Source organism: Phytophthora ramorum, assembly GCF_020800215.1.
Source record: "Phytophthora ramorum isolate Pr-102 chromosome Unknown Phyram_PR-102_s0007, whole genome shotgun sequence".
Lineage (NCBI taxonomy): Eukaryota > Oomycota > Peronosporomycetes > Peronosporales > Peronosporaceae > Phytophthora > Phytophthora ramorum.
This window is the reverse complement of record NW_027150653.1, coordinates 733,589-759,470: the sequence shown is the minus strand read 5'-3', so window position 1 is coordinate 759,470 and position 25,882 is coordinate 733,589. Positions and strand designations below refer to the sequence as shown.

The 25,882-nt window shown below is 55.3% G+C and overlaps 3 protein-coding genes across 3 annotated transcripts; 2 read left to right on the top strand and 1 right to left on the bottom strand.

Annotated features, from left to right (window-relative positions):
- Positions 1–540: 540 nt before the first annotated feature.
- KRP23_8245 (uncharacterized protein) lies at positions 541–1,086 on the top strand (the record flags this gene model as incomplete). The annotated part of the gene is made up of 3 exons (XM_067893662.1): positions 541–770; positions 828–884; positions 951–1,086. The coding sequence occupies 3 exons, from the start codon at positions 541–543 to the stop codon at positions 1,084–1,086; spliced, it is 423 nt and encodes a 140-aa protein (XP_067743170.1).
- A 776-nt stretch (positions 1,087–1,862) lies between these two features.
- Positions 1,863–2,304, top strand: KRP23_8244 (uncharacterized protein; the record flags this gene model as incomplete). Its single annotated transcript, XM_067893661.1, has 2 exons — positions 1,863–1,953; positions 2,015–2,304. The coding sequence occupies 2 exons, from the start codon at positions 1,863–1,865 to the stop codon at positions 2,302–2,304; spliced, it is 381 nt and encodes a 126-aa protein (XP_067743169.1).
- A 3,747-nt stretch (positions 2,305–6,051) lies between these two features.
- Positions 6,052–14,999, bottom strand: KRP23_8243 (Piezo-type mechanosensitive ion channel component 2; the record flags this gene model as incomplete). The annotated part of the gene is made up of 6 exons (XM_067893660.1): positions 6,052–8,715; positions 8,793–8,894; positions 8,966–12,864; positions 12,958–13,060; positions 13,129–13,954; positions 14,029–14,999. 6 exons carry the CDS (start codon positions 14,997–14,999, stop codon positions 6,052–6,054), a joined length of 8,565 nt encoding a protein of 2,854 aa, XP_067743168.1.
- Between the last annotated feature and the right edge of the window lie 10,883 nt (positions 15,000–25,882).

Genomic DNA, 25,882 nt, shown 5'->3' with positions numbered 1-25,882 from the left:
TCACAAATGCGTTGAATACATCACGTCGCATTGACCGCATCATTAGTATCTCGTGCAGGAACCGCGCTTCGAGGACACAATTGACCAAGGTTCTACATGTAGTGCTGGTATTGTTTTTTTTTTCCACTTTGCAACTAACTTTTTGTATCCAGTGCATTGCAGTTGCAGGGTCCTCGACAATACAACACATATACCGTCGAGTCGGACTGCCACCGCCCCACGCACAACATTTCCATCGCCACGGAGATGGAACTTCGTCGTGCTGCAGTAAAAGGTGTAGCCATCTGAAACTGTAGTCAATGGAAAGGATATTACCGTACTCACCCTCTAAAGTCCGAGAAACTCGCCACCTTTCGGCTCACAGCCCAAGATGCTCAAATATGGACGTCGCTCGTCCTCTGCCACTGAGGCTCTGCGCCCAGCGATGAGCCTGGACCCGCAGCCTGTCCGGGTGACTCACGTCCCAAAGAAGATGCGCCTCCGTATCCTGCGCCCAGCGAGCCTTCAGCTTCGTCCAACGGCGCGCCACAAGCCAAAAGAATGGCTTCAACCGGTGCCGAGTCCTGCGCCGTCGACCCCGCAGCTCCCCAGGGACCCCGCGACTCGTATCGATGCGCAACACGCCGGACGTTCCGCCAAACTGCAAATGGTGCAAGAATGGGTAGCATCACGGCCCTAGAGGCAGCCAGCTTCAGCTCCAAACGCCGCCAGAACCGTCGCTGCTGCCGGACTTCCAGTTTCGCGAGCTTCGAGTCGGTGCCCAACGACATGTAGCACTGCGCCACGTGGTGCGCGTACGGCTGTGTTCATGTCCGTTGTTCCCGTAGCACGCGCTACGCATCCAAGATCAAGATGAAGCATATTGAAGCCTATGCGGATGGAATGTGGGGGTACCATGCCTAGTTGATGCTCTTCTACGTGCTGCACGAGTTTCTCACGTCTTTTGACAGAGAACGACTGCTGCAAGTGCAGCGTGAGTGGTTCCAGACTGTGAACGAGGTGCTCAACTCATACACGCGGACGACCCGCTTCGACGACAAGCGAGTGTCGGAGGAGAACCGGAGGCGCGTGTTCAAGGTGATGTGAGTGATGGCTACGTAGCTTGATGTGATACTAATTGATGGCTACGTAGCTTGATGTGATACTAATTGATGGCTACTTGGTTAAGTGTGCAAGGCGGGAGATCATCGCCATTGTGACGGATCAGTGGTTACGACCACAGAGACCACATGGACGGGTTCATTACCAGGAGAGATACGAAATCTGCGTCCCAAATAACAGCTCGTTGGGTATGCTCTTGGAGGCTCTGAAAGTTGCCGTTATGTAGCTCCAGTTGGTCGGTCACCGTTGTTGGAATTGACGTGAGCTTGGCTTGGTCGCACGAGTCTCCAGCCTTGTAGCGCACATAGAGCTCCTGGGTGATGTCGGAATTGGAGCCGTCGAAGACGAACTACGAGTTGTCGGACATCGTATTTTACATGTGGAAGTTGATCCAGGAGTACGAGCGTGTACTGTTGTCGTCCAGAAGCGGACCTATTTACTTCGATGGGTGGATGATGTTCGAGTCGTTGCCAAGCCGATTCCATCACTTCTGGTCGCCCGACTTGTGGTGTCTCAATAGACTTGTATCCTGGTGCTTTGAGCAATGGCAGCATACATGTTTGTGAGATCTGCTCGAGTAATCGGGTGGAAAGGGACGACAAGGAGAGCTTCGTGGAGCAAGTGTAAGCGCTCGTCACTGTGTTACCAGAGAGCTGCTAGTGTATAACGACAACTTCCGTCATCACCGTCCGTTTGGAATGTGGATGAACGCAGTCGTGAAATGCTAGTGGTGTGGATGGCGCTTTGTTTTGGTCCAGCAAATGTGCGTTGGTGAACCTCCTGGCTATGGGAGAAGTGGAAAGGCTGCAGTGCAAGGTGCTGTAGCCAAGGATAAAGAGGGGGAGGTCCCAAGTGCGTGGTGACTGGACTCTCCAGGGTGGTGGGGTGGTGGGGGTGGTGGTGGGGACGACAGGCAGCAAGGCCGAGGGAAAGGAAAAGGTGGTCAAGGTGACGCGTTTGAGCACGTCTCAGAAAAAGAGAAGATCGATGAGCGTCAAGGCCAAACCGAAGACGAAGACGAAGAAGAGCGGCGAGGACGAGGAGATGGGGACGTGGTGGGAGGACTCGAAGTACAAAGGCACCGACGACATGGACATCCTCGCGGGAGGCAAGGTTACAGCTGTAGATGGTGTCCCCAAGACACCGCGGAGTCCATTAGTTGCATACCACACTTGGGCGGCTTCGATGACGCTCAGGAAGTAATACATACTCTTTAGCTATCAGCTGATCCGTTTAGGCCTTGTAGACCAGGGATTCGATTTGTATGTGTATTTGCTGCGGTTATGGCGGCTGTGCCCGAGGCGCGCTACGCTGTAGGACTGGAATTCGAGCGTCAGCGACTCGAAGTGCGAGAATGAGCACAGCGGGTCCCACGTGTGGCCTGCATAAAACACCTCCTCGTTCTCGGAGCGTGGCTTGATGAGAGACTCGTGCGAGGCCTTGTCCTCGTACACCTCGAAGACCAGCATCGTACCCCACATCAATCTGCAACACGCCCAGCAGCGCCACAATCGAGTTATGGTGCGCTGGGAAGAAGGAGAGCTCGGCTGGCTGGCTGCTTGTTGTCCACCACCGCCTTGACAAAGCCGTACACATCCTTCAGTTTGGCCTGAGCGTGCCGTAGCAAGAATCCTTGCGATGGTTCAGTCGCTGCCACAGCCCACTTCGCTCGATCTTGCTCCTAGGCTGCACCACGTCGTCGTGCGCAATGAACTCGACCTCGTTGAACATTTGCAGCGGGTGCATGGTCACCAGCACGTTGCACGTGTGCACGTGTGCACGTGTGCACGTAGAACTACGAAACCTTCTACTGCTCGAAGAAGCCTCGAAGCAGACACAGCACCGACTCAATGGTACGCGGAACACTGCTGAACAGCACGTAGACGTCGTCCGCCTAGACGTTGTCTCCACGAGCGGTCCGTATGACTCCCTCGTGAGACATGACGGTCTGTTCCAGCAACTCGAACTGCTCGGTAGTGTGTCCACTGTGGAGGCCCACAAGTCCTTCTCCTGCTGCGTGGCCTGCACCTTCGTCTCGATGGGCCTGAGCACGGCCGTGCGGTGTGGAACATGTGCTACGTCGCGACTAGTCGAAGAGGTAGCCATTACACATACCTGTTGCAGCCACTGTAGTCGAAGCTGTAGCCATTACAGTGGGACCTGTATTACGGTGGGACCTGTAATGGCTACAGCTTCGACTAGCTGCAACAGGGATGTGCCAGCAGGAGCGGCAGCAGCAGCACGGCTCGGCGAGGGAGCGTCCGGTGCTCTTCTTCTTCTTTGGGCTTGAAGAGCTCGCTCCCACGGCTCGCGACTGTCAGCAGCAGTTGATCCCATCGTCGCAGAGCGCTGGAGCCCACGCAGAGCCCTTGCGAGGTTTGCTGCTGGGGCCACAACAACGAGTGTGTTGGGATCGCTTTCGGCCCAGCAGTGCGTGGCTTCTAGAACATGCCATTCTTAGCGCCAGAGCCATACAAAACGAGAGATGCCGCATTCTTTCGTTTGAATTCAGTTTGGCGCCCAGAAGCCCGCCCACAGCCCAAACGAGTCATTCTCCGTTTGGACCAGCAGAGCTCAAGCAAGAAACTTCTTCCGACTGGACCATGGTGACCGACACGTACCTCCGCAAGGCGCTGGCGCACATGAAGGCCAAGTACGCGAGCCTCGAAGACGAGCACTCGTTGCTCAAGGACAAGCACTCGCTGCTGGAGAAAGAGCACGCAGACATGAAGACCGCGCACTCGACGCTGCAGGAGGAGCACGCAGAGCTTCACCACGAGCGCAGCGATATGGAGGGCGAGGCGTGGTTCTGGATGGTGGAGAAGAAGGGTGTACAAGACGAGTACAAGAAGCTCCAGGACGAGCACGCGCAGTGGAAGGCAGCATGCGCGGCGCTCGTGAAGGAGGTGGAGCACAAGGTGTTGGAGGAGGAGTACATGGCGTATCTGGCGCAGCAGTATGGCCACACTCACTGGCCGGTGGCCAAGGTGGCCGAGCTGGAAGTCGAGCAGGAGCGCAAGCTCGCTGAGGTGCAAGAGCTGGCCAAGGAGCGGGAGCAAGCGCTGACCCAGAAGGTCGCGGCGCTCGAGAGCGAGGTGGAGACGCTCAAGACGACGTCCAAGCGCAAGGTTGCGAAGCTCAACAGCGTCATCAAGCAGCTGTGTGCCGGCATCGCCAAGTCCCGCCGGTCCAGCAAGGAGACGACGGACAGGCTGAACAAGAAACTCGCCGAGGACAAGACAGAGACCAAGCAGCTCGTCGAGGTGACAATGCAGACACAGTCGCAGCCGCGCAGTGTCAAGAGGCTGGAGGTGGAGCTGACGGAGACTGTGGTGAGGCTGGAGAAGCTGAAGCTGAGTGGAGAGACTACGGCGCAGTCCAGGACTACGAGCAAGTCGACGGCGACGCTGCCTGTGGCGTTGATGAACAAGCACGTGAAGTCGACGGCGCCAACGCAGCAGCAGCCCGAGGAGACGATGAGTGCTGCGGCAAAAGTGCGGTTTGGTTGGGCGTCCAAGACCAAGACGCTGGCGCCTTCGCCATCGCCCACGTCGCAGCTTTCTCGGCGGTCGGCAGCTTAGTCGTCTTTGACGAAAAAGCTGGACGTGGACTGCTGCGTGGCGGCTGCTGCGGCAAGATCATGATCGGCGACAAACTGGAATGGTTGGCGTGGGGAACTGACCCGCTTGGAGGCACTCATCTCTGCCTCTTCGCGTGGTCGGCTCTCCAAGGCCTCTCCAGTTTGGCGGGACAGAGACTCATCTCTCTCTGTCCCGCGCGATTCTGTGGCTATTCTACGGTGGAGGTTCCGGGTGTGGAGTGCCGAGGCTGAGCGGGCCTTGCGTGAGGTGCGCCAGTAGGCTCAGCTGAGCGGGGCTCATTACCCTCGTTCAAGCTGCAGATGCTGGCGTGCTTCGCGTGAGGTGCGAGTGTGGTGGGCTTTTGCAGTGGTCGACAGGGACTCATTACTCTCTGTCGACCACTGTGATTGTGCACTCGCTTGCTCTCCTACTTTGCTTCGGCGCTTGCGTCCGAGACTTTCTACGTCTGATGTGCCTGGAGTTCGCTCGCTGAATGGGCACTGCTGCTTGATGAAGACAAGATAACTCTGGTGAACAGCCGACCACGCTTGCTAAGACCAGTCCGAAGACAAGTTCGCGAGTTGTATGTGTAGCTTTAGCTGAGTAAGACTTTATAATGGCTTTGTGCTTCCAAGGTTGTTGTTCCATTGAGTCGTGTCTTTTACCTACTCCTGCGCTACCAACTACATCAACTACATGCACGGGCCAAGCTGCAATTTCCATACAGCAACAGCGGACACCACCTTAGGCCACTTGCTGCGCACGAAGCTGTCGGACGGCGTACTTGCTCACGATCCGCACTCCTTCGGCGTCGAACAAACCAGAGACGAACATTCCGAGCTCCTCCGATACGGACAACTCAACTCAGCCAAGACGGTAGCTCGTTTCGCAGGCGTGGAAGTGGGCGGCACGGCGTAGGTGGCGACCAACGTTGAGGACCTCCCGGAGAACATCCTGAAGAAGTTCTGGTGGAGACGACGACCCTCGACGAGGCCATGGGCGCCATCGTGAACTGGCCCAAGGAGCTCAAGCTCGACTCGCTCGGCACCGCGTCGCTCGGCCCCGTGGGCCTGAACATGATACGTACGATTCAGACCCCGGAGTGATCGTTTGCACCACGTACAAGTTCTCACCGGAACCAAAACCCGTGGACTAATGTACGCCGGCGATGCGTATCTCGGAAAACTGTATGTTTAGCAATGAAGGTGACGAGTGAAGGCATTTTTCTGCTACTGGCACAGTCTGCAGTCCTTCGTCAGAGGAGGAGGCCCTACACTGGAGACGTTGATTGCTGGATTTGACACGTTTTGGTCGTCAAAAGATGCCGAGTGGCTTTCAATATTAAACATTCAAAAACTAGTGTGCATCGTTAGTCGAGCTTCTCCTTCGCGGTCGGGATGTGAATCACGTTGGTGCCCGTAACCTTGATCAGCGTCTCCGGAGACCGCAACACTCGCACGAGCGTCTCGAAAATGCGCACCTCGTCCTTTAGATGGCCCACATAGTGCTCTTTACGCGCAATGTAGATCCCCTCGACGAGTTCCAGCACGTCCTCCGGGTCGGGTAGCTCCTCGTATTGGATCTGGTAGAGCTTGCCTCGGAAGAAGCCCTTGACGGCGCTGCCCACCGTCACCACGACGAAGACGTACACGGCGGTGAGTCCGTACGAACTGATACCGAGCGTCGTAAGTCCCTGCACGATTCTGTCCGACACGGCAACGACGCAAAACGGGTACGTGGCAGAGCAGTAGCTGGAACCGGAAGAACTCGCCACCGGCTCGATGTTCCACCACGTCGACCCGTCCGAAGCGTGCTTGGTGATGGCAACAGAACGCATCTTGGTGGACCGCTGCAGCACACCGCTACTTGCTGTTAGTTGCAAGACAGCAGGGAAAAGGTTATCTACCTGGATAGAGGCCAGCGTCTCGCCTCCGTTATCACTCACGGTCTGCTTGATCATCGGAATCAGTGCGTTGCGGTGTTCGTCTGTCATTTTCACCGAGTACGTGGCCGAGATCACCTCGTCGTTCGTGGGACCGGGTCGCGTGAAAGTAAATGAGATGGTCCAGTTGAGTGCTTGTGTTGACTGCAGCTGCGTTACCAACAGATCCGTGCGCGGCGGCGAAAGCGCCCACACGTCGTACGAGAACACGTCGAACTCGACGCACTGGACGGACGCGCTATCCGTGTTGAGGTCAACTTTGCACGATGGGCTGTTGGTGTCGCGGTTCGAGTACAGTTGGTTCATCGTTTCCTGTTCGTCCACGATACCGAAGACGACGGTCGTCAGGGTCACCTCGTTCGCAGTCGTGCTGGGGTTAATAGAACTGAACATGGCCAGCGGACCCACGAGACAGATCAATAGGAACAGCAGCATTACACCGGCTGACGTCAACTTCTTCATCATGGGCTGGCGTTTCTTGCCTTGGAGGATCTCAGCCTCCTCGACTCGTCCTTTCATTTCACCCTTCACACCAAACAGGTGCGCCGCTGTGTCTTCCAAGAGAACCCAGTGTTGCCAGCTGAGTGAGGTCTTCGTGCACATGTAGTCGAGCAGTGCGCGCATCTCAAAGAGGAACGGCGCCTGCATCATCAGCCCAAATAGCATCTCACTCACTGCAGTCACGTTCGTCTCCTCGGTGTAGTTGTAGCGGCTGCCGAGGTATGCCGGGTACCCGTATCTGATCTGCAGTGCACCAAGCCAGAGGTATACACACTGGAACAGGTAGAACATGACGAGCGCAGACCGTTGCTGGAAGTAAATGTTGGTGTTGCTTGGAAGAAAGTACCACACTGTCATGTGTAGCACGAACGTGTACGAGTACTGCAGTATCACCTTGGATTGAAGCGATGCGCAGACGTACGCCACACGGTCCCAAATGATGAAGACCAGCTCGATCAGTACCAGCAGCACGAGGTAGCCTGAGAGTAGTGACGATGAGGACACTCGGCTGTTCGCATCAGCAACCGACGTGCTGCTTGAATCTGCTTCACCCAGTTCCGCGTAAAAGATGACGGCGTAGATCGACGAGAACAACAGCACGGAGAGCGATGCAGTGTAGAAGTCCCGACCGGGCTTCTCGCCAGTGATAGCCACCTGGATGTCTTTGTCCCATTGAGCCGGAGGCATACAAATGACAGTCTGGAAATATGCGTGCGCTTTTGGGTACTTCTTCTCAAGCCAAGACTCCTTAGCACGAGCATGAAAGCCAACCTCCGACTCGTCCGCATCCATGTCAACCTGCTTCGAGACGACGTTGTCTCCGTCTGCTCTAGGAGAACCAGGCGACACACCAACAGTGTCGGTGAATTGCCGGGACGAGGGGGAATGTGCCAAACTGCCGTCAGACGTTGGAGCTTTAGCCAGTGCCGCCTCGGCAGCCTTCTTTTCAGCTTCCAGCTTCTCTTGCTCACGCAACTCTTGCAAAACCTGAGCTGCAACCTCGTTGCAAATTTCCGCGTTGTCCAAGCTGACAACACTCGCGTTGGTAGCAGCCCTGTCCACTACTGGTAGTTGCCGACTGCTGCGTTGAGATGTGAGGGAGGGAGCTCCTTGGGCTCGAAACAGTGACCGGGAGCTCCTGGAACGCTCAAGTTTCTTTCCACTGACAGGGCCGTCGTAAAGGAATGCATCATCAATTGAGTCGTGGGACGAAGAAAACGACGTCCTCAATCCTCGCATCACCTCAGATTTATACCGCGATGATGCTTGGTCGTCCACGATTTCCCCACCTTTTGCCTCAACCCAAAACCCTTGGAGTCGAAGTTCTCGTTGATGCCACAGCAGGAAAAGCATGACGTAGAAATCCCACTGCAATCCGTCGTACACGGACGTCACGTTGTCAATGGCTATGCCGTCGAACTTGTATAACCCAAACAAGACCATCGGCTGGATGGACTTCGCGTTGGTGGCTGCGTTTGCCGCTGTCGTACAATATGGCTCAAAGCTCGGGTAGAAGTAGCCGGTGACTGTCATGCCGGTGCAGAATATCGACAGCTGGAACACATATCGCAATGAAATAATGCAGCAAGTCTGTAAATGTAGCAAGGACGAGGCAATGTCAATAACCTCTCCATTTCTCTGAACAAAGGATCAGTCAAAACACTTACGTATGCGAGCAAGTGAGTCCAAACCGTCGGTGATGGACGAGGGTTTTCGACGATCAGAAACCCGAAAGCAGCGAGCACGTAAACCATGTTCAGCAAGTCCGCCTGTCACAAAGTAGCGGAAAGTTAGCATTTTCCTTTGTCAACAAAAAAGAAATAATACGACAACATCGTACCTGTACAGTGAAGCAGATGATCAGCGCCACGCAGCAAATACTTGCGCTCTTGCTGCGCACCCCATTGATAACAAGCTGTCCGATCTCAGCGAGAGAAGGCTCGTTCAGGTCATCCTCCTCGTACTGCGCTGTCTCCAGTTTGAATCCAGCATTCTGGAATTCATACATAGCTCTGTACAACGGCGTACGCCACGCAAATCCGCTCTTGTCGTCAAACTCCTCGTCTTCTGGGTCACCAAGTGTGCTTTCATCGCCCGTCACACTGCTCCACTCGCTCTTACTTTCGTCGTAGTTCGGGTCGTCATCACCACTACCAGACGGCGGCGCCACATCCAGAGGGTTCGGCAAATTGCGCTCCTTCAAACACTCGACAATGCTTTCGTCCAGAGCTTCGCGCGGCACGGCAAATGCCAAAGCTGAGAGGAACATGTTAAACTCTTTCGTCAGCTCCGACTGGAACACGTACTTTACGTCGCCGCGGCTACCAGCGTGGCGCACGACGATCTCAAAGCAGTAAAGCGACGCCGACACGTCATCATACTGCACCTTTGCATCGCTCAGTCGGAGAGAAATGGCATCACGCCACTTGAGCGAGGTTTTAAGGCGCTTTCTGTGCTTGCGGCTGCGGTGCTTCAGTGCCTTCTCTTCATTTTGATAAAACACCAAGTGGCTCGAGTCAATAACCACATAGCGGTGGAGATACTTTGCCTTCATCCACGTTACCAGGAAACCAAAGCGAGGGGCTGGGAGCTTTTCGCGGCGGTACTTCATCCATCCGGCCGTCGTGGAGCCATCCAGATTCAAGGTGTATGTGGCAATCGGATCGCTTGCAGCACTGAATGGGCCCTCCCCCATTCGAGAGACGGCACATACCTTAAACTGGTAGCTCGTTCCGGGGCGAAGACCATCGATCTTGGCCTCACAGCGATCACCTGAAATTTCCACAATGTCTCCAAAATCGCCGAGAAGCGTCAGTGACGGGAACTGCTGTCTCGAAATGCGGTAGTAGCGGATTTTGTGATAGCTGCCTGTCGGCTTTTCCCACGAAATTGTCGCTGAATTCTGCGTACGATCAACAGCGGTGGGTTTCGACGGTGCCATTGGTGGAAGGTTGTGGTGCAGCCCCAACGCGATGTCCATGAGCTCCTCGACTTTATGGACCAGCTTGGAAACGATAATTTTAAGGCGCTGGATCGCTGCGTTCTTCTCCTTCTTCATCGCATACCACTGCTCCGTTCGTCGGCGATAAAAGTCACGCACAATCTCCTCGCGGCGGATAGACGCTCGGTTCTGCTCGCTCAGTAGAATAGCAAACACAGTCTGATACGTAGGCGCGATGAGGATCTCGCACTGGATCGAGATCAGTACGAATAGTGCAATTAGCCCGTAAGGAACCTTGTTCGCCTCAACCCCAAGGAAGTTCGCGACAGACATGCAGCTATCATCGTCACCCGATTTCGCTCCAATGAGGCAGTTGCTCAGCGCATCATACACGTATGGTGCATTGATAAGCGTAATTACGAACAAGTGCGCCCAATTCCACTTGCGCAGGTATTGAATCCACGGGTTTGAAGGCTCACGTGCTTCATCCAGCCTGTACAGCATCACAAGTGCTCCCAATAAGTACGCAATCGAGCCGGCACCTCCTTGCTTCGCGCCAAACACAAAAACCAGGAGCAACAGCAGCGGCAACCAGTTCGAAAGAAACGCAAACTCCAGGTAGTACCACAGATACTTCCGCATCATCAAGACGTACGTAACTTCCCCTGCAGATACTGCGAACGCGGCTTTCCCCGCGCCTTCACCGCTTTCTTCAATGATCCCGCTCTCCTCATTCAGCTTAAGTGACGATTCGTCGACCACAGTAATCATCTCCTCTTCTTCAGGGGCTTTGTTCGAATCCGGCAGGAGATACACACTCAACAGTGCCACGAAGTCTGCCATCAGCCCCCATTTGTGTTGGTTGCTAAGCACAAGCCACTTTTCATAAGTGTCGGATATTGCCCTCCATGGAAAAGTCTCCTCCATGTTGATATCTAGGAACGGGGGTAGCCACAGAATCACCGAGTACTCCAGCACAATCACCAACGATAGGAGCCATGCCAGCGCCCACCATCGTCTGCACACCGTTGTGGGGGATGCGTACATCATGCTGTACACGATCAGCAGGTAAATCATCGCGATGATATCTTGGTGCACGAAGCAAGATATTGTCAGCAACAGCATCACAATGTTTACGGATGCCTTGCTGGCGTACGTGGTGCCGAAAGCACGCAGACACGAGAAGAAATCCTTGTCATCGGAAGAAACCGACGACAAGTGTGCGTGATCTCCACGCTTACTATCTGACTCGCTTTCCGACTTCGCTCGGGCCTTTCTCGAGCGGCCGGCGGCAATGTCATCATCGTCATACGTGAACGCTCGAGCTCGATCTTTAAGGTCATCTTCGTCGTCATCAACCTCACAAGAAGAGGTCGGGTGATACGAATCCAAGTTGTTGGCTGCATACATCGCATACTGCTCTTCAAACCGTGCAGTCAACTCCTCTAGTTCGGCTTGACGACGCGTGGCCGACGATGAGTCGAAGTACTGCGCCATACGCTGCAGCGAACACATCAAAATGATCAAAAACTCCCCGGAAAGCAAATCCCACAGCGCGGGCTTCCCCGCACTATCTTCGTAGCGTTCATCCAAGCGGATCATTCCGACCCAGTCACTGTCGTCACCAGGCTTGAAAAGCACGTCACTTCCTCCTGAACCCGATTGATCAGTGTTGAAAGTGCTCAACTGAATCAGGTACTTCAGAAGCATTGAAAGTGACGCAAGCCAGAAAAGCGGGAACCACAGTTGCTTCCACGAGTCGCTTAGGGAACGACCCGCGATAAGCACGAGAATGTAGAGCCAACCCACGAAGCTGATCTGGTCGAGCGCAACCCACATCGTCACGATCACCAGCGTCGTAGCACTGAACGAGATCAATAGGTGCTGGACCGTTTCCATGAAGAAACGAACTGCATCTGCTGCACGACTTCGCCCGGCAGTGAAGAAGTCGTACGGCGTCACTTCCCTCATCATGGACGCGAGCTGCCAGAAGCACAGCCCCATCATCACTGCTGTAGGCAGCAAGTACACGAACACGTTGGAGATTCCGCTAGAAGACGCGTGGTACTCAAGGCCGAAGTCCTGGGCAGAAATAAAGGAGGACGTGAAGAACTGCTCTTCCAAGTACGTCGATACTTTCTCGAACTGGTAGACGTATCTTGCCACCAGGATGACAACTTCGATCAACAGCGCAAGTGACCACAGTAACTTGAGACGCAACGATGTTCTCGGAGCTGATTGAAACCCACCCAAATGGTGGCCCAGAATGGTCAAAAACAACGCCAACTGCACACCTCCGATCAAATTCGTGCTCAATGAGGTTGGGCCACTCTCGAACTGCAGAGCCACAACGATAAAGGCAGTGTAACAAAGCAGAACCCCGCAGATGCGAAACCAGTTGTCGATCTCAACTGCCAGGCGAGAAATGAAGAATATTGGGTTCTGTCGGGCGTGCTCTTTCGTCCGCATGCGTTCTTCAATCGCTTCGCTGTTGGCCACATAGATCACTAGCTGGAACACGAGCTGAAAGATAATCAAGAGTTGCGCACTGAATAGAGTCGGCCACAACGACCCCCACGTATACAATCCAGGGTGATAGCACTGCAGACCAATGAGCTCCATTTGGGAGCTCTCCGTGCAGTCGACATTTCGAATGAACACTGCAAAACAGGCACCGAGAGCATACATCAGTAGCACACGCCAGAAGCGTCTCCGTTTCTCGAAAAACAGCATAAGAAGAGCAGCGAGCACCAGGTATCCGATCTGAAGAAATGACACGTTGGTGCTCAGAGCGACAACTGTAACAGACACAAGGATACACACAGTAGAAAAGTCAGAATACTACATCGTTTGACAGACTTCAGCAGACATTGCCAATTAGGCAATCATACTTAGAATAGTTGCGAGGACTAGCGCATCCAAATGCGTGAAAATGACTCGCTTTGCGTCCACAAGCCATAAGTGTGCAGCGGATTGCCACCCAAGTTGGAATTGCTGGGGACACGCAACAACAACAAACATTAGATGCGAACACTTTCATACGAAAAGAACTACACACTTACGCTGCGCATTTTTGCCAGCCGCACGAAGTTCGCGAAACTCGCTCTATCACCCTCAGCGACTGGATCGTTATCTTCAACACCACCTAAAGTCTTCGCCGTATCACGACGCTTTCGAGACTCACGAAGTACATCTTGGTACCGCCACTGTGTCCGGATGGACAGGAACATGAACACGAGGCACAAAGTATGTGCTCCAATATCCAGAAACGGGTAGTCAAAGACCCGCAAGCCATACGTCGAGTAGTCGTCCGGCACAAAGTTAATTGTGAGATTGCTCGTGTATTCTGCCAGCGCCAACAGCGTGCCGTATGCGATCAGCAGCCACATGAAGATCGACGACGACAGCAATCCAAACAGTGCGATCGTCACGAACGCCAGTCCTAAGAAAGGGGCAGACAGATACGACGGGTACGACACGCACCACACGATAGCCGCCGCGCTGCCAAGCAGAAGACCTCCGTCGCGTGCAAACGCTCGCACCACGATTGACTGCTTGCTCAGCAGCTCCTTAATGTCACCAGTCTGTGCTCTGTTGCGTTGGTCGAGCAGCGACTCCGCCACGTCGGCATTCACTGACCCTAGATCCACAGTTGTGCTTGCATCATGAGAGAACCCGGACACAATACTCCCCCTACTTTTAGCCTCCTTCGCTTCTGCGTGCAGGTTGTGCAGCTTGGCACAGCTGACGAAGAGCAAGAACAAGAACCCAGCGAAGAAATAGTACTGCCACCGTACTCCACCGTCACGAAAGTTGGCAAAACCAGCGTAGTTGGCGATCGTCCGTACAGTGTCGTCATCCGCCAACTGGTCCAGTTGGAAGGCGTACCTGCACAGCAACGAATGAAACTCGTTAGCACCTCAACCCACTAAGAGCTTGCCAGTCGATACGACAGTGCGTACCATGCAACGATGACGACCAGACACAATCCGAGCAGGACGTTCGTGACGCCTGGTCCCAGGAAGTAACTCGAGAACTTGACACCCGATTTCCGAGAGATAAGCTCCTGCACCGTCATCCTGCGGACGAACACCGTGTAGCCGATCAAGCGCTGCAGCAACACGAGATAGAACACGCCCGAGGCGAAGGCCGGCACGGCCACCGACGTGAGGAAGAGCAGCACCGCACTCAGAAGCTCCACCGCGCGAAGCATTGACCGCCTGCGATCTCGCTTGGGCTCGCTGCGGTTGATGAGCTGCTCCCCCATCTCGAACAGGTCGAAATGCTGCAGCTGCTCCTGCTCCTTCGGCCGCGTGCTCAGCCTCCGCAGCACGTACCAGTAGTGGACGGCGCTGCAGGCCAGCACGAGCACGTCCACCCCCACGCCCTGTAGATACTCCTTCGAGTTGCGCATGGGCCGGAACCCAAACAGCGCGGCCACTTGCGCTCCACTGTAGCTGTCGTCGTCTCCATACACGGCCTTGATGGCCCCGTGGCACACGCAGGCGGCCAGCGCCACGGCCAGCGTCAGCAGCGTCACGGCCCGCGACTGGAACGACTGCACCACTCCGTAGCAAAATACCAATAAATAATACAGCGACACGAGGTTCGCGCGCGCGACCACGGCCACCATGAGACACAGCGCCAGGAGTACGTCGGCCGCCACTCGGAGCGCGGCTAGGGCCCGCCGCGACAGTTTACGGCCTGGCCGCTGCTGGCCGATGGCCGCGCGGCTCGAGTGCAGGCCGGAGGCGTTCAGTCTGTTGAGGGACGGACCGCGTCGGAACGAGCCCTGGCCAGGGCCGAAGGACGGCGTGGCCACCTGGCCGTAGGCGTTGGCCGCGTCCTGCGGCTGCGTGGGCGTCAGGATGATGCGGCCGTCGACCCCCACGAAGGACGAGGCGTCCGGGAAGGAGGCATTCGGCCGCCGCATTTATACAGAGCGACACTGCGAGGAGGAATGCGGAATGCCATGGCAGCCTTGATTCTGCACCAAAATGGACAACCAACTGGTTTTGGGTGGCGCGACACGCTGGCCGGTTATTCGTGGCCCGAGTTCTGGGCTTGCTGTGTTTTGTCATCGCTATCCATAGCGATGGACGTTGCTGATGGCAACTTGCAGCAATGAGGAGAGCTGTGGGATCACAAACGTCGGCGCGAGCTGCTCGTGGTGTCGGCAGTTCGCTTGTGTACGTACAGCATGGCCTTTTTGCAGTCGAGATCTTCAAACGATCGGGGGAAGACGTAACTGAAGTTGCTTCATGTCATATGCATGGTGAAGGCGTCCACGGCGTAAGCTAGTGTATTTTGCGGTGGCCGATGGACAGCATTTTCCAGCGACTGCGTGTGGTCGCCACTTACGGTGTGAACACGGTATCATGTCGTCGTAGTTGCTGACAGTGTCCGCAGAGCTCTTCTTGCGTAACAAGGCAACCCCGGAACGTACAACCGCCTTTCGAGCTGTTGGTCACCACGGATATGAGAAGAGGGGGTTGTGTATGAGACGAGAAGGTAGGAAAGCCTTCGTATTCGTGAGGCTTTTGGTCCACACACAGCACACTGTGGTAACCAGTATCTTCACAACAAAATGTATTCAACTTATCTCTTCTGGTGGTTGATATATCGGAGCGCCAGCAGCGACAGCACGCGGAAGACCGCCAGAAAGATGAACACGCAGCCGAAGTTGCTCCACATCTCGTCGTACTTCATGTTGAACACGTCTTGGAGGTACCCCTTCACCGTCGTGTGACCGATCGACAGCGGAGTGTTCTGCAGGGGTTGACACGCCAGCTCCGAACGCACATTCATGTACGACTGCGTGGCCTCGTCGTACGTCGGGTCCTCTGGGCAATTGCCGAACAACAGAGTGACCAAGATACTCAACGAGTATCGCTGCGGACAAATCTGGTAGAGCCACCGATAGCCGTCTGGAATGGACCCGGCGGGCGGATTGAAGCCGGCGAACAAGAGGAAGATGGCGTTGATCAGCACGCCCACAATGGCGGCCACCTCCACACTCGGCATCGCGTAGATGAAGAGCTGGCCCAGATACGTCTGCATGAGCACGAAGAGCGAGACGTTGATCCAGTACAGCACAGCGGTGGCGAAGGAGCCGACTCCCATCAGTGGGAAGAAGATGATGGTGAATATGAGGCCGCTGCCGAAGACGTACGGGATCTCTGCGAGCGATGCACTCACGAAGTACCAGAGTGCGTTGTACGTCTGCGAGTCTCGTTCGCGGTAAAAAGAAGCACGCTCTCGCAACGTAAACGGAAGGCAGCCCACATACGTGATGTATCCTTGGTACAGCGCCGTCATGAAGATGATACCGATCGCTGAGTTTAGTCCCTGGTATGTCTTGTACTCACCATTGACAAGTACCAAACCAAAAATCACAGCGAGACCGAACGCGATCATGAACCGAGTGAGGTTGTACGACGGCGTACGCCAGTAGATCGCCATGAACCTCCCCATCAGCATGCGGAACTGGGTCCACGGACTGGCAGCACGCTTGTTCGTGAACACCAACTCTGGTAGTCGGTCAGGTGCGGGCGACGTCACGCCAGGCTGAGCTAGTCCATCCAACAGCGTCTGCTGCTCCGCACTCTCGCGAAAGTGCTGCACGAAATCCACGTTTGCAGCGGCGTCTGTCAGTGGCTTTTCACCTGCACCCGCCACTCCAGCGCCGATACACTCCAACATCCACGTCGCCGGGTTCTGACCTTCCGGTAGTCGCGGAACCTCCGAAATGGCCTCCAAGTAGTCGATCAGGTGACTGCACTCGCGATCACCTGGCTCAGTGTTGCCCAACTCGCCGAAGAACACCATCTCACCACCGCGCTTTAGCAGCAGTAAACTGTCAAACAGGAAGAAGACGTCGGACGAAGGCTGGTGGATCGTGCACACGACGGTGCGGCCGCTGTCCGCCACCTTACGCACGCCGTCCATAATGACCTTGGCTGAGTGTGCGTCCAAGCCGCTTGTAGGTTCATCCAGGAACAGCACACTGGGTTGCGCCGCAAGCTCCACGCCGATGGTCAGACGCTTCATTTGCTCTTGTGAGCGTCCTCGGATGATCTGGTCGGCGATGGCACGCATGTCCAATAGATCGAGACACTCTTCGACAGACGCGAGTTTGGCGCGCTCCGACACGCTGCTGTCTTGGCGGAGGAAAGCGCTGAACGTGAGCGCCTCTCGGATCGTCGCTCCTTCCGAGTGGATGTCTTGCTGTTCGCAGTAGCCCGTGCAGCGGCGGATGGCGAGCTCTGTGGCGGGGTATCCGTTGATCAAGATCTCGCCGCGGATGGTGCCTCCCGTCTTGCGACCAGCGATGACGTCCATGAGTGTGGTCTTGCCAGCACCGGACGAACCCATGAGTGCTGTCATAGTTCCTGGTAGTGCGTAGCCGCTAATTCCCTTGAGCAGGTCGATAGACTCGTGTCGGTGGTGAGGCAGGGGCACGGAGTACCATAGGTCTTTGAAGGCCAACGCGACGGGTACGAATCTCGCTCGTTCCTCGTGCAGATCCACCACAACCATGTCTGCAGATGCGTCCTCATGACCTGAGTTGGTGGAGGCTGCACGTGGTGTCGCAACCATAACGTAGCTTGCAGTTCCATCGGGGCGATGCGGTTGCTCTTCCTCTTCGGCAAGACCACCTGCCTTGCTCGCCTCTTTATCATCTTCAATGTTCGGGACGACAGCCACTGTTGCTGCAGGGACGTCATACCGCTTGTGCTCAAGGATGTAGCTGCCGGCCAGTACGAAAAAGACGATCGCAAAGAGCAAATACAGAATGCCTGCCCAAACCCACGCCTTACTGGAAGGTACATCGTACAATGACAACGAGTACTCGCCCATAGTCATGTTGTATTGGGAGCAGTAGTCCTCGCCAGCGTACACACAGACATCGAACTTGGGCGAGCGGTACTGACTCACAGCGACTGTGCGCAGACACCACGCGAGCGGGTTGATCCAGTACAGCCAGATGAAGAAATCGGGGATCTGGCTGCGCGGCACGATAAATCCAGCGAACACAACGTAAAACGTGATGGAGAACGTGGACATTGGTTTGGCAATGTTGAAGTTGGGCGCCATGGCTGTCAGCGTGAAGAACCACGCACACAGGGCCAGGTTGGTCAGAACCATGCAAAGCAGGAACAGCAGGAAGTAGCCCGCTCCAGCGACGAAGCCGCACATCCAGTACACGAAAGAACTGAAGACAAGGCACTCCACAATCGCAGTGGGCACAAGCGCCGTCAGACATGCAATCGCAAACGATGACGTCCGGTAGAAGTTTGCGCGCCGGTGCTTGTAGTAAATCTCGCGAGCTGCAATGAACACTGGCGTTTGAGACGCTTGCCCCATCGCCAAGAACATCGTGGTCTGGTACAAGACGCCCAGCGACACCTGTGCATTCGTCGGGTCAAACCCGAAAAACGTACTACCGTAAATGAGTCCCATGATCACAACCATCAAGGCACGAACGCGCATGAATGCAGTGTTTCGGAGAGCTAGCAGCATTTGCCGACGCATCACCGTAAGCGTTCCTGCCCAAAACGACTGTCGAAATTCTGGCATCTTCACCAAGTGGTGCTCCGCGTCGTGCAAACGCTCACTACTCCATGGAGCATCCAGAGCTTGTACGACATCTTGGTGGGTAGCCGACTGACGGAATAGATCCGCAAATTCACTCGCCAGCCGAGGAGTCTGAAGAGAGAACGAGGCGTGAGGTTTCGCCACCTCAAACTGGTACTGCTGGTCCGTGCCCAGATCCAACAAATAGTCAGCCACATCTCGATCAGGTGGACACACGAAGCCCAGACTCTCGAAGTACGGCACCGCTTGTTCACGGGGTCCATGATACATCACTTCGCCGTCGTTCAGCAGCAGAATGTTGTCAAACAACTCGAACACCTCCGGCGCAGGCTGCAGCAGTGCCATCACCACCGTCTTGTGCAGCTTCTTGGCGATGTCGCGCTGCGTGCAAACGATATCGAAAGTTGCGGCGCTATCGAGTCCAGTGCTGATCTCGTCCATGAACGTCGCGTACTTCATGCCGAACTCCATCTCACCCGTCGTAACTCGCCGACGCTCACCACCAGACACCCCTCGCTTCAACGCGTTGCCGATCACTGTATCACGACACGTCTGCAGGCCGAGTTGCTCCACGACCACGTCCGGGTAGTTCTTGTACAGCGATTCGGCCGTACGCAGAGCTGTCTCGTTCTGCTCGGGTGTGCCGTGAGATAGGAGGCCCTTGCCACGTCGTGATACAACCTCCTCCGTGCAGCACGCGTGAGCGAACTCGAGTGTCTCCTGCACCGACAACGCCGGGAAATGCTTGTCGGTTTGCGGCACGTACGCAGCGAGTTGCGGTAGCTTGGGGAGCAGCTCCGTCCACGACCGGCCGTTGTACAAGATGTCACCTTGCACCGTGATGTTCTTCTCCATCGGGAACTGGCCGCTCAAGACTTTCATGAGCGACGTCTTGCCGGAGCCAGGCTGACCAAGCACCAGCGTGATGGTGCCCGGTTCAAACACGGCGTCCACTCCGTTGAGTACGTGTCTCTGCGTGGTGTGTCTGGAGGCCGTGAGCTTTCGCACGACGTGCTTGAGGCTGTTGTAGACGGAGGGCAGCTCGGACGTCGTGGTGCTGGACGACTGCTTGACGACTGGCACCTCTGCGATGACGGACAAGTTCTTGCATCGCACCTCCATCTGCGGTAATTGGCGTCCGAGTGCTGGTTCTAGTTGCTGGGCTACGAAGTCGTGAAAGGCGGCTTCGCCCTGCGCCATGAGGGCGTGGCCGGATTCGAGTCCTGGCTGGAGTTTGGGCTGTGCATGGTCCATGGTGGGCGACGCAGCTATCGTGTCGGCTGTTAGTGCGATCATCGTGGTGGAAGCGTGGAAGTGCCCGAGTCCATTGAAAGGCTCCTACGGGTACCTTTCACGAGGCAGACTGGATAATGAGCTCGGGGGAGTGATGCCGCGTACAGCGAAGGTTGCACACTCATCGACGCGCAATAGCGATTTTGCGATTGCGAGCCACTTGTTACCCTGATACAGTCTGAGCCATTAATTTTCATATCCTGATAAATTGCTGTTCACGGAATTAATACGGAGAAGACGTGATAGTATGCTTTTAACTTGAATGTTAACCTTCCTGTATCCAATACCTGCAAAATATAATGGCATCAACTATTACAGGATATAATGTCACATATTTTGAGACGACGCAAATAGTCGACTATGCGAACTCGGCTTCGAGTGCTTTTCCAGCCGCGACTTGGCTCCCCCCTTGGAGACCACCAAGTCGTTCAAGAATCGCAGCACACTACAGCTCGTCTGCTACATGTAAAATAGTAGCACTTGATGCGGCGCCGCGGTGGTAAGTTCTTCAGACGATGCGATGGTCCCGCGCAGGGATGATGATGATGAACAGTCGATTCATCTAATCCTGCGCGGGGATGAACGGGTCAGTCATCATTTTTTTCGCTGGTGGACAGATGTGTCCTCCTAGGATTAACGCCTTCGTTCAACCGCTGTCCTACCGCGAAATGTGACTATTAATAAGGACGTGACCATGGTGTATGACGTGAGCGCCCGAGTCCCGTTCTTGGTTGACCCCATGCGATTCAGTACAACTTGAAGCTGCCTACTGAGCGCTGCACCGGTAATTGCAAGCTGATTGAGCGACCTGCAGCTTGAATGAACACTGAGCAAACAATTGAAGACATTTTCATCGCAAAATAATCTCAAATAAGAAAACATTTTCCACTAAGAATGAAACAGGCACGAACTAATTGGGACCGCGGTGCCCTACCGCTTCTGGTGGTTGATATATCGGAGCGCCAGCAGCGACAGCACGCGGAAGACCGCCAGAAAGATGAACACGCAGCCGAAGTTGCTCCACATCTCGTCGTACTTCATGTTGAACACGTCTTGGAGGTACCCCTTCACCGTCGTGTGACCGATCGACAGCGGAGTGTTCTGCAGGGGTTGGCACGCCAGCTCCGAACGCACATTCATGTACGACTGCGTGGCCTCGTCGTACGTCGGGTCCTCTGGGCAATTGCCGAACAACAGAGTGACCAAGATACTCAACGAGTATCGCTGCGGACAAATCTGGTAGAGCCACCGATAGCCGTCTGGAATGGACCCGGCGGGCGGATTGAAGCCGGCGAACAAGAGGAAGATGGCGTTGATCAGCACGCCCACAATGGCGGCCACCTCCACACTCGGCATCGCGTAGATGAAGAGCTGGCCCAGATACGTCTGCATGAGCACGAAGAGCGAGACGTTGATCCAGTACAGCACAGCGGTGGCGAAGGAGCCGACCCCCATCAGTGGGAAGAAGATGATGGTGAATATGAGGCCGCTGCCGAAGACGTACGGGATCTCTGCGAGCGATGCACTCACGAAGTACCAGAGTGCGTTGTACGTCTGCGAGTCTCGCTCACGATAATACGATGACCGCTCATGAAAAGTGAAAGGCAAGGTCCCGACATACGTGATGTATCCTTGGTACAGCGCCGTCATGAAGATCACACCAACCGCTGTGTTGATTCCTTGGTATGTCGTGTAGTTTGCGTTGACAAGTACCAAACCAAAAATCACAGCGAGACCGAACGCGATCATGAACCGAGTGAGGTTGTACGACGGCGTACGCCAGTAGATCGCCATGAATCTCCCCATCAGCATGCGGAACTGGGTCCACGGACTGGCAGCACGCTTGTTCGTGAACACCAACTCTGGTAGTCGGTCAGGTGCGGGCGACGTCACGCCAGGCTGAGCTAGTCCATCCAACAGCGTCTGCTGCTCCGCACTCTCGCGAAAGTGCTGCACGAAATCCACGTTTGCAGCGGCGTCTGTCAGTGGCTTTTCACCTGCACCCGCCACTCCAGCGCCGATACACTCCAACATCCACGTCGCCGGGTTCTGACCTTCCGGTAGTCGCGGAACCTCCGAAATGGCCTCCAAGTAGTCGATCAGGTGACTGCACTCGCGATCACCTGGCTCAGTGTTGCCCAACTCGCCGAAGAACACCATCTCACCACCGCGCTTTAGCAGCAGTAAACTGTCAAACAGGAAGAAGACGTCGGACGAAGGCTGGTGGATCGTGCACACGACGGTGCGGCCGCTGTCCGCCACCTTACGCACGCCGTCCATAATGACCTTGGCTGAGTGTGCGTCCAAGCCGCTTGTAGGTTCATCCAGGAACAGCACACTGGGTTGCGCCGCAAGCTCCACGCCGATGGTCAGACGCTTCATTTGCTCTTGTGAGCGTCCTCGGATGATCTGGTCGGCGATGGCACGCATGTCCAATAGATCGAGACACTCTTCGACAGACGCGAGTTTGGCGCGCTCCGACACGCTGCTGTCTTGGCGGAGGAAAGCGCTGAACGTGAGCGCCTCTCGGATCGTCGCTCCTTCCGAGTGGATGTCTTGCTGTTCGCAGTAGCCCGTGCAGCGGCGGATGGCGAGCTCTGTGGCGGGGTATCCGTTGATCAAGATCTCGCCGCGGATGGTGCCTCCCGTCTTGCGACCAGCGATGACGTCCATGAGTGTGGTCTTGCCAGCACCGGACGAACCCATGAGTGCTGTCATAGTTCCTGGTAGTGCGTAGCCGCTAATTCCCTTGAGCAGGTCGATAGACTCGTGTCGGTGGTGAGGCAGGGGCACGGAGTACCATAGGTCTTTGAAGGCCAACGCGACGGGTACGAATCTCGCTCGTTCCTCGTGCAGATCCACCACAACCGTGTCTGTAGGTGCTTCCTCTATACTGCCTGCAGCCCTTGGTGTTGTGATCTTCACATAACTAACAGGCCGCTCCGCGAGGTATTCCTTTTCCTCTTGATCGCGGCCGGGTTTCGTGGCTTCCTTCGTATGGCTGGTGGCCACTGCGACGGTCACTTCCGGGGAATCGTATCGCTTGTTCTCGAGAATATAGCTGCTGGCCACGACGAAAAAGATGTTGGCAAACAGGAGGTAGAGCACACCCGCCCAGACCCACGCCTTACCGGAAGGTACATCGTACTGTGACAACGAGTACTCGCCCATAGTCATGTTGTACTGCTCGCAGTAGTTTTCGCCGTCGTACACGCACACATCGAGAGCCGGCGATCGGTACTGATTCACAGCCACGGCGCGCAAACACCACGCAATGGGATTGATCCAGTACAACCAGACCAGGAAATCCGGAATTTGGCTCAAGGGAACCACAAAGCCTCCAAACACGACGTAGAACGTAATGGAGAACGTCGTCAGCGGTTTGGCAACGTTGAAATTAGGCGACAACGCCGTCAGCGTGAAGAACCAAGCGCACAGCGACAGGTTGGTCAGGATCAAGCACAACAAGAAGAGCAAGAAGTAACTTGCCTCAGCGACGAACCCGCACATCCAGTATACGAAGCTCCCGAAAACGAGGCATTCAACCAGAACCATGGGCACGAGTGCTGACAGACACGCGATCGCAAAGGATTGCGCCCGGTAGAAATTGGCGCGGCGTTGCTTGTAGTATATCTCACGGGCTGTGATGAACACGGGTGTTTGCGAGGCTTGACCAATGGCCAAGAAAAACGTGGTCAGATACAACACTCCTAGCGACACTTGCGCGTCCGTGGGGTCAAAGTTGTAGAATGTGCTGCCGTATATAAGGCCCATGACCACAACCATGAACGTTCGTACACGCATGAACGCTGTATTGCGAAGCGCGAGCACTATGTGTCGGCGCATCAAGGTCAGTGTACTGTCCCAGAAAGATTGTCGGAACTCTGGCATCTTCACCAAGTGGTGCTCCGCGTCGTGCAAACGCTCACTACTCCATGGAGCATCCAGAGCTTGTACGACATCTTGGTGGGTAGCCGACTGACGGAATAGATCCGCAAATTCACTCGCCAGCCGAGGAGTCTGAAGAGAGAACGAGGCGTGAGGTTTCGCCACCTCAAACTGGTACTGCTGGTCCGTGCCCAGATCCAACAAATAGTCAGCCACATCTCGATCAGGTGGACACACGAAGCCCAGACTCTCGAAGTACGGCACCGCTTGTTCACGGGGTCCATGATACATCACTTCGCCGTCGTTCAGCAGCAGAATGTTGTCAAACAACTCGAACACCTCCGGCGCAGGCTGCAGCAGTGCCATCACCACCGTCTTGTGCAGCTTCTTGGCGATGTCGCGCTGCGTGCAAACGATATCGAAAGTTGCGGCGCTATCGAGTCCAGTGCTGATCTCGTCCATGAACGTCGCGTACTTCATGCCGAACTCCATCTCACCCGTCGTAACTCGCCGACGCTCACCACCAGACACCCCTCGCTTCAACGCGTTGCCGATCACTGTATCACGACACGTCTGCAGGCCGAGTTGCTCCACGACCACGTCCGGGTAGTTCTTGTACAGCGATTCGGCCGTACGCAGAGCTGTCTCGTTCTGCTCGGGTGTGCCGTGAGATAGGAGGCCCTTGCCACGTCGTAATGCAACCTCCTCCGTGCAGCACGCGTGAGCGAACTCGAGTGTCTCCTGCACCGACAACGCCGGGAAATGCTTGTCGGTTTGCGGCACGTACGCAGCGAGTTGCGGTAGCTTGGGGAGCAGCTCCGTCCACGACCGGCCGTTGTACAAGATGTCACCTTGCACCGTGATGTTCTTCTCCATCGGGAACTGGCCGCTCAAGACTTTCATGAGCGACGTCTTGCCGGAGCCAGGCTGACCAAGCACCAGCGTGATGGTGCCCGGTTCAAACACGGCGTCCACTCCGTTGAGTACGTGTCTCTGCGTGGTGTGTCTGGAGGCCGTGAGCTTTCGCACGACGTGCTTGAGGCTGTTGTAGACGGAGGGCAGCTCGGACGTCGTGGTGCTGGACGACTGCTTGACGACTGGCACCTCTGCGATGACGGACAAGTTCTTGCATCGCACCTCCATCTGCGGTAGCTGGCGTCCAAGTGCTGGTTCTAGTTGCTGGGCTACGAAGTCGTGAAAGGCGGCTTCGCCCTGCGCCATGAGGGCGTGGCCGGATTCGAGTCCTGGCTGGAGTTTGGGCTGTGTGTAGCTCGTGCTGGATAGCACATCGATTGTGCTGGACGGCGTGATCATACTGGAAGCCCGATTGCACTAGCAGTCCACGAGTGCCAGTAGGAAACTTGAATACTGAACCTTGATCGAATGCCGGCAGCTTTTGCCCAGCAGTTTTTCGCTTGAGTGACGACCTCAGCACCGCTCATTGCATTCTGCCTAGTACCGCGTTGTTCATCTGCGACTACGATGGGGTGGCCGATCGTTCGTCCAATCCCACCGACTGGATGAACGAGTCATTCACCCAATCTCTGGCCACGGCTGAACATGCGACTGGCGAAACGCTTATTGACAGATCTACGACGTTAGCTCTCTGAATTCACACTCTACATGCACCGCTTTGGGGGTCCCAATGGGGGACACGCCGGCCCTGTCGAGGGCGCGCTGAAGTATGATTCCGTGGCCTCGTCGTTTGATTCCTCTGTATGCATCTTCGTTTTCGCCGCTCGTGGGACATCGGCAGTCGACTATGTTGCGGGGGTTGAGGTGCAAACGCCAGTCGACTACGCGCGAGCACTGTCTTCGATCAGCTCGTGAATCACGAGAGAACTTGGGATGCGCTACATTATAATACAGACATAGTATCGTAGTAGTACTCCGATATTATGTATAATAATAAACGTACTTAGCTATGATATAATACTCGCGTTTTTGTTTTCATTTTTGGGACTATTTTTTGGTCGAACAGAATCTATTGGTAATATAACCGTCCCTGTTCAACAGCAGCACTTTGACCTGTTCGAG